The following is an 8859-nucleotide window of genomic DNA, read 5'->3' on the forward strand; positions in this document are numbered from 1 at the left end:
GTCAAACCTTGGTAGCGTCAGATTGGTAGCCGCTGTTTTTTACCACAGGGTACCGGTCCAAAACGTAGACTTCAGTAACAACTTATTAAAAGGGCGAACCTCTCAGATGTAAACAAACTGAGTTTTCATCAGAATCATGTAAACACTCAAAGTAAAAAGTATCCTTTTTTCAAGTTCACCCGTCGTCACCCTTTAAAAGGGTATCGAAAATGTACTGAATTTGGCATACCCTTTTAAAAGGGTGACGCCGGGTGAACTTTGAAAAAGGATAGAAAGTATCCTTTTTGAGGATTCAAAGTACCCTTTTGAGGGATACTTCTGACTTTGAGTGAAGCGAACAAAACAGTTTATAAAACACCCTCCAACATCTCAAAATTCCAAAACTACGTAGTGTTACAAGCAAAAAACAAAAGGGCTAAACAATAACATTAATCAAAACAACCTCGAAAAAAACCAAATTGAGTATCCACCCTTGTGTTTCACCCAATCACGAGGGGCGAATGTCGTGTTTTCTGCAAGTTCCGACGTAAATTTACAAACACAAAATTTTAGCTATAAATTAGTGAATTTCAATCTGACAATCCTCAACATTGAACAAAATGTATGTTTCTGATGTCTCTGACCACAATTCCACAACAAATCATGAGTTTTTTTTAAGAGGTTTAATGTGCAGTTGCTGTGAAGGTTCCCATGGCACTTCGAAAAGTTTAACTCCATGTTGCATGCGTACACTCTCACTTTTAATTTCTCGATTCCCGTACTGCAGAATTCTGCAATTTTGCACAAAAACGGCAGCAGAGCGTTCCCGTACGTTTCTGCAACAAAAGTAACTTTTCTCTCAGGTAGAACTTCTGCAGTGAGAGAGGTAGAAGTGGTAAGGTAAATTATATAGCGATTTTTTTAGTGTTAATATTTTAAACTGCCAAAAAAAGATAACAATAGGCATGCCGAAACAAAATTGCATTTGAAATAACCGTTTTTGGAGGACGATGGTTCGGCACTCGAGTGTCCCGTCTGTTTGTCTGTGTTCATACAGTCAATACATTACTATTCAACGATAGTTCGCATGGAACACTGAAAACCCAACCATGGTAGTTGCTACCATATTGTAGGGTTAAATTGAGATTACGCACCGACGTATTTTTGCTAAAAACATTCCGTGCTTGGATTGATTGATTAACGCAGTCAGATTTACTATGTCGAGAGCGGTATGGTAATTTTAACCCTCGATTATGGAGAGAATGATAATGATTTCGTATTTGCTACCATGCAATTTTGTGGAAGCATGGTACATTTTACCATATTTGCGTTTACTTTCACCAAAAAGCCACAGTTAATTTAATAAGCAGCATTTTTAGCAAATTTTCTTAAAACTACCATGGTCGGGCTTTCAGTGAAGATTCAGACAATATTTCTATCACAATATCTGAAACCGGTCTCCAAAAAATGTATAAATAACACTTAAGTGCTAATAACTTTTGATAGGGTAGTCAGATCCTCGATGTTTTAGGCTCATTTGGAAGGTCTTTCCATTATCTAACTAACGACAGGTCGCATAACGGACCCGGGCATCATTTTCATTGAAATATTTGAGACCCAGCCTCCAAAAAGTGTATAAATAACACTTAAGTGCTAATAACTTTTGATAGAGTTGCCAGATCTTCAATGCGTTGGGCTCATTGGAAAGGTCTTTTTAATATCTTTCTGAAAATGTATAACATGATAGGTTTTCCTGCAAAAACCGGACATGAGCCAAAATCATTTTTTAGCATAACTTTTGAAGTACTAAACTAAATTTGCTGATTTTAAATAGAGACCTATGGGACCCCAAGACGGATCGAATGAGACTAATACGATCAAAATCCGTTCATCCAGTCCAGAGATAATCGAGTGACATTTTTTTTGTCCGCACTCACCTACACCTAGGGGTTAATCACTTCGAGTATACCCAAGTAACCATCCAGCATTACTAGAAATCATAAATCAGATGCAAAATAGCATTCACCAGCTAATCAGCTGTAAAACGGCAAAGATTAAAGCAAATCAGCTCTAAAATAACTGCTTTGATTACAGCCTTTATAGAGCTGATTACCAGCTGTCACTAGCAACACTGTTGTAAATTGTCAAAAAACTGGCAACACGTCTGCCGTGTTGACCGAGAGTGAAAGAGAGCGACTGAGAAAGAAAACAAAACGGTGAAAAACTCTCGCTCACTCGTAGATCAACAAAACCAAAATAATCATGGTGATGGAAATTTGGATTGAGGTTAATTACTGCTGGAGACTGTTTTTCTTCTAACTGTCGTAAGTATAGCACAAGATTACTACTTAAGAATCATCTATTAATAATCAAATATCTTTCAGGATGCATCAAACAATGTATTTGTGGAAAACAGCGGCCGTTCCGGACCATCAGCAATTGGCAGGTGATTCTCGATTTCGAGGCTGCAGCTGCTGCAGGCTTGAACGAAATTGAACGTTGGAATGCAGATGTAGATTGCGGTGCTCCGGCTGAAGGTTCAGGTAAAGGAAATTTCGCTGAACAAATGATTAAATAAGATCAATAAAAGTACTTAAGTCAAACTAAGAGTTACGCACGTTTTTCTCCGAAATTGAAAGATCAATTGACTCCAGGCTTTCTAGGGAGACAATTTGAAAAAAGGTTTTTAGAAAATGTAACAGTATCTGAAGCTGTTCAATCTCGTCAACAAAACATTTCCCAAACAGGCGTGACGATATGGGCACAGGAACCACCAGTAAACAGCGACGAACACTTCCAACATCTGGCATCAAATCCCCAACAACGCAAAATCAATCAAATAAAATGATTCCCCTCCGGTTAGCTGAGCGTCGGTAAAGTGGTTACAAACAAACCAAAATAGAACAGACAGGTGAAGGAGGAGAAAGGAAGAGAGAAAATATTTTTCCCAGCTGTAAATCAGAAATATAAAGTCCAAATACAGCTGCAAATCGGTTGTAAAAGCGCTTTTGGTGCAATTTTGAAAACTGTTTAGCTGTTATGCGTTGCACTAAATGCGCTTATAGTGCTAAATAATTTCCTGTTTTAGTGCTGTTTGGTTACTTGGGTACTGCATACGCGTATCATACGCACATAATATTCTCATTGTCTGCATACCGTATTGACGATATAGACCCCATATTCGTCGTATTTGAGGTCAATTCTACCCAAATATCAGCGTGAATATCATACGCGCATAATACTCGCGCAGTATTCCTTGGCTGCATACCGTATCGACTACAATATTGGCTTCATATTGGTGCAATATCAGAAGGGAATTGCCCTTTGACCTACACACATCCACACAGACATTTGCTCAGAACATGATTCTGAGTCGATATGTATACGTGAAGGTGGGTCTACGAGGTCAAATTAATAAGTTCATTTTTCGAGTGATTTTATAGCCTTTCCTCCAAGGGGGTTGACACTCGATCATTCTGGAATAATTCTGGGTTAATTCTGGAATGAACGGAATGACGATGATGATTCCAGCAAAAATGATCAAGTGCGGGTAAGAGTGTAACATTCATAATATTTATCTTTTTAAACCAAAACATGTAGCGGTGGTTGCGGTAGGTTGCGGTGATCTGCAGCATTGGGTAGGACAACAGAACCGGCGGTTGTTCTGTACTGTTTCGGTGCGTTCGGTGCCGGCGACATCCAGAGCAACGGCCGGATTTGCCTACAATGGAATCTGACCGAGCTGCACAGTCCAGGTGTTGGCCACAAGACGAGGTTGGCAGAATTGGAATTGCTCAGTTATTGTTGTGTGGATTTTCTAAAACTTACTTTCAATTTCTGATTTTTCTGGACAGCATCTTAGATGGACCAGCTACGTACCGGCTAGGCCAACGTGCTAGTTATTCCGGTGGCTAGTGAATCCAACAGCAGGCTCGGAAGAGGAACTGAATCCGTTGGGGTACTTTTTTGGGCTGCGATAGCGAGGGAAGCGACTGAGCTGTGGTAGCGGAGATCCCTCGGAAGAGGAGCTCGTGAGGTGGCTGATGCCGACGGGCAGGACTTTTTCGGTGATATGAAGATCAACAAGGAGGGTGAGCGGGAGATGTTTCAAAACAAGTGCGATATTTTTGTGAGATAAGTTGAATTAATGGGATAATTAACGTTTTTGTTAAACCTAGGAACGGCGTCAAGACATGCATGCCAGCCGAGAAAAACAAACGGGAATTCAGACGCAGTTTTCCTACAATGGTTCGCTCAAGATGGATGATTTCGACTGGATTCTAGAAATATATAAAGCTCCTGGGACCTGCTGAAGCGCTACCTAAGTGGGCGTGTTACGAATCTGTTCAATACGGAATCACACAACTAATGTGCAGCTGCCATGTTCCAAGCGAATTGGATATTTTCCGGCCTCACCCAGTACATTTCCCATCGGTTCTAAAATTTGCCGCGCGTTTTTCACGACCTGGCCGAGTACAACATGCTTAACTTCTCTCCGTACAAGACGTTCAAGTGAGACATATTCAAACTGGCCGCCTAGTCGAAGGCAATTATCCTGCCGCTGCGCGAGTCTGGCGATTGAACAATCCGCGAGGCCATCATCTTAGACAGTCACCTTCAGCTCGACGAACATCCCGGTACTTCAGTGTTCACACCTCAGACAGTAATGTCGTAGACCAGTAACGCAATTGCCTGGTCAACGTGCTAGTCGATTCGGTGGAAAATGATTTTGTCATCGTGTTGAGCCACACCACTCTCGTATGCCGTATTCCGGGACCTCGAAACGGTGACCGGGGAGAAGCGCCCGCTGGCTCCGGCGGGGAACTCCGCTAATCAACGGTGAAGATGGCTTTTGTCAGAATGGCAGTGTCACCGGCAAGGATTTGATCGCGTTCACTGTTTATGCAATCCCAGGTGCAGAATCCGATCGAGCCTTATGATGCGCACAACACGATCACGTGTCGAAGGAAGTCCTCGTCGGGCCGGTTTACCACAAGGCAATCCTCCCAGAAGTGAAGACGGTGAGCGTGATGGTGGCGACCGCCCTCTTCCGCCCGGCTCGCCACTGGATTTTCTCCAAAACAAACTCCTTCACCGACAAACTCCGCGATGTATCTGGCACACGAGGAGGAAACACCTCGGCAGGGGGGCCTCAGCTTGCCGCAAACGACAACGGAATACGAATTATCCGAGATTAGTTTTCAAAATGTTTATGTTTACTTTTTCCTTCATGAAAATGACAGATGCAGATCGCTAACACGCAAAAACAAAATTAAGTAGAATCGGAATAATCATGTTTATGCCAGCATCATTCCAGAATAATTCTGGAATGAACGGAATGATTCGAATAAAAATATTCGATGTGTCAACCCCCTTGCTTTCCTCAGTAAGGTGAGGAAGGCAAAAATATTGACGAGACAACATTTTTTCGATGAATCAATTATAATTATAATCAATTATAATGGTCCCCTTTGAACGAGCTGTCAGGTAGGACCTTTTCTTTCAAGAAGGGCCGTAAAGTAAATTTTTCAAAATTGAATTAAAAATCTATTTTTCAATCTTTGTGGTCGTTTAAAGGGTCATTGGATTAAAAAAATAAGCTTTATCGATGTGAACAATAAAAACACAAATTTAAGCTTAATTTTAGCCCGGGCAGACGGTAATAACAAAATTCATGCCATTTCAATAACAAATACTGTTAAAATAACAAAAAGTGTTATGGAATTTTCCTGCAAAATCTATTTTTGCATAAGAGTTCAATAACAGATTATGTTATCATAACAAAATTTGTTATTGGTCTGATATTGGTTGAGAGCCAAAACAACTTTGAAATAACATTTTTTGTTATGGAAGAATAACTCCAACCGTTATTGGGATGATCGGATTAGTTGTTAAAATAACAAAAAATAATAACAAAGATTTGTTCGAAAAATAACTAAAAGTGTTATCTGTCTGTTATTGCAATAACGATCCAATAACAAGTAAATCATAACGACGAATAACAAATCTTGTTATAAATAACATAAAATGTTATTGGCCTAGTATTTTCAAATATCAAAAAATGTTATTCCCATGTTATTTCCGTCTGCTCGGGAGGACCCAATGGAGTACCCGACGCGATTAGAGATCCTAAATAGGGAGACTGGACGAAGTGAATTTGACGTACCCAAACAGACGCGAGTTTGACGTATCCAAACGAGCATTTGCCTTTACGCCCAGCAAAACTTATCAGTGTTGCCAAGCTCAAAACATACGTTGCCAGATCGATTTAGCAAACTTAGACCAGTCTCCCTATTTAGGGTCTCTAGACGCGATTGGTAGTGAGCAATGTATTTCTTATGGAGCGAACTGTCAAACTACCAGTTGAATCGGGTATTCCATTAGCGAGATCGATTTCGCGAGTTTGAATGAAGTTCCATTCGAATTAGTGAATTCACTCTGTACTAGCATCAACAGTCGATTCAAAGGTATTTCCGTTTTTTATCATCGTGCAGCGCCGCTTCAAATTTCACTATGTGCTACAGAAATATCGTATTGCTGCAGATTTTAGACTGCGCTGAAAAATTCAATTTTGTGAGGTTGTTTTCAATAAATAAATACTTAAATAATACTAAATTAGTTAATTGCGCCCCCTAATGCTTTAAATTCTAAAATTTCCTTTAAAAAAATGTAATTTGAGAATGCAACTTGACTCGCGATAATCAAAAAATAAATTCCTTACAGAGCTTTCAAAGTGACAGCCACAGCTTTCTGCCCAATCTGACAGCCGCTCGTCAGCGGTCGCGCTGTGTAGTACTTCCGCCCGGCCGACAGGAGCTTTCTTTTTACTTCTGCGAGGAAACAACAAGCAACATGAGGTACGACGGCCGCTCGAATTTTGCTGAATTTCTGCGTGAAAATGGTCGCAAGCCGGCGCAAAAGTGTGATCAAACGATGGATTAACTAGTGGCGCGGACGGCGCGTGAAGGTTTCGTGAATTTTCGGCGATTTTTGCGGTGTTTTGGGTGATTGGCATTTTGGTGCCTTTGGCGACACAACAGAATTCTAATGGAGGAAGGGCGAAGGCCCCGTCAGATTCGGCTTCGTGTGCGTTTTTTACGTGAAGTGCCGACATTGCCAGTGAATTGCGTGCGATTGGGAAATGATTCCTGAGATTATGGTGAAATTTTGGTTTTGCTGCGAATTTTTAGTGGAAATTCCTCGTTTTGATCACACTTGGCCGTGACTTCTTGACAGATTGTTATTTTCTTTTGTTTATCTCTAACCTCCTCCGGTCTGTGGCATGCTTGGATTGATTTGGTTCTATTTTTCCTTTTCCACAGTTCCCTCAAGCTCCAGAAGAGGCTGGCAGCCTCGGTTATGCGATGTGGCAAGAAGAAGGTCTGGTTGGATCCTAACGAAATCAACGAGATTGGAAACACCAACTCCCGTGAGTATTTTTATTGTTTTTTTGGTTGTGTTCCGGAAACTGGTTCTGTTTAATGGATTTGTTCAAGAGTTTTTGTAGCAAGGATTTTGATAAAATCGCGAATAGTGAAAAAGTTGGAATACGTTTTCAATAAAAACAAAGATTGGTGATCTGGCAACTCTGTCCAATGTTATGAGTACTTTCTTAAAGTTTAGTCAAATAAGAAATGCTCGATTCTTTCATTTTTGTGAAGACAACTTCTAGAGAACTGGTGTTCAATAAATAAGTATTTAAAACATAGATTTCTTCGATAAGACGTGAACATTGAAGATCTGGCAACCGTGTAGTGATAGAAAGCTACTTAAATCCTCGATCTAAATTTTAAATCTTGAGCAATCAATTGAAACAGAAGCAATTTCTCGCCTGGCATATTTTCCATGATGAATACTTTCACACATCCTTCTGAGCGTCAATCACTTGACCTGAAGACATTCAAAGTTTGGTTCATACTGAAGAAATATGCCAGAAACTGTTTAATTGATTCCTAACACCGAGAGAAACTAATCCTTTTCCGCCCTCTCCCCCCTCCCACGCAGGCCAGAGCATCCGCAAGCTGATCAAGGATGGTCTGATCATCAAGAAGCCGGTGGTGGTGCACTCGCGTTACCGTGTCCGCAAGAACACAATCGCGCGCCGCAAGGGCCGCCACTGCGGCTACGGCAAGAGGAAGGGTACGGCGAACGCGCGTATGCCCCAGAAGATGCTGTGGATGAACCGTATGCGCGTGCTGCGTCGCCTGCTCAAGAAGTACCGCGAGGCGAAGAAGATCGACCGCCACCTGTACCACGATCTGTACATGCGCGCGAAGGGTAACGTGTTCAAGAACAAGCGCATCCTGATGGAGCACATCCACAAGCGGAAGGCCGAGAAGGCGCGCAGCAAGATGCTGAGCGACCAGGCCGAAGCCAAGCGTACCAAGGTGCGCGAGGCCCGCAAGCGCCGCGAGGAGCGCATCGCCAACAAGAAGCAGGAGCTGCTGCAGACCATCGCCAAGGAGGAGGAGAGCGCGCAGCAGGTTGCGGCCACCGGCAAGAAGTAAACACCGCGTTTCGTGCGCTTTGTTTGATCGTGTGTGAGCGAGCGAGAAGTTTAAGGTATTTTAAGGCAAAGATACAGAAAAAAACAAAATACAAAAGCACTCCTGGATTGGGGGAGATATGTTTGAAGCTGCACGGTTTTAAATATACCTCTTCGGAATGAGAAAAAGTTGCAGTTTTCTGATGGTCAATTGAGAAAGTCCTTTTCCGAGGTTTGGTCTGCCCTTAGGATATTTTCAGCAGCAGTTAATTGTCATTCGTTTAGTTCAGCAGATGACTCGCATTCTGTCATTTGATCCACCTAACACAATTTGACTTGGTCTTCTATCTTATTTGCAGTTTTATAAAAAAGAGGGGCAGTGGTAATGCTACAAG

At 41.7% G+C, this 8859-nt stretch overlaps 1 protein-coding gene across 1 annotated transcript; it reads left to right on the forward strand.

Moving 5' to 3' along the window:
• The first annotated feature begins 6784 nt into the window (after window positions 1-6784).
• Window positions 6785-8653, forward strand: LOC120417412 (60S ribosomal protein L19). Its single transcript, XM_039579454.2, has 3 exons — window positions 6785-6836; window positions 7302-7408; window positions 7984-8653. Exons 1-3 carry the CDS (start codon window positions 6832-6834, stop codon window positions 8484-8486), a joined length of 615 nt encoding a protein of 204 aa, XP_039435388.1. The 5' UTR covers window positions 6785-6831; the 3' UTR covers window positions 8487-8653.
• The last annotated feature ends 206 nt before the right edge of the window (window positions 8654-8859 follow it).

Source organism: Culex pipiens, chromosome 3 (genome assembly GCF_016801865.2).
Source record: "Culex pipiens pallens isolate TS chromosome 3, TS_CPP_V2, whole genome shotgun sequence".
NCBI classification, from domain to species: Eukaryota; Metazoa; Arthropoda; class Insecta; order Diptera; family Culicidae; genus Culex; species Culex pipiens.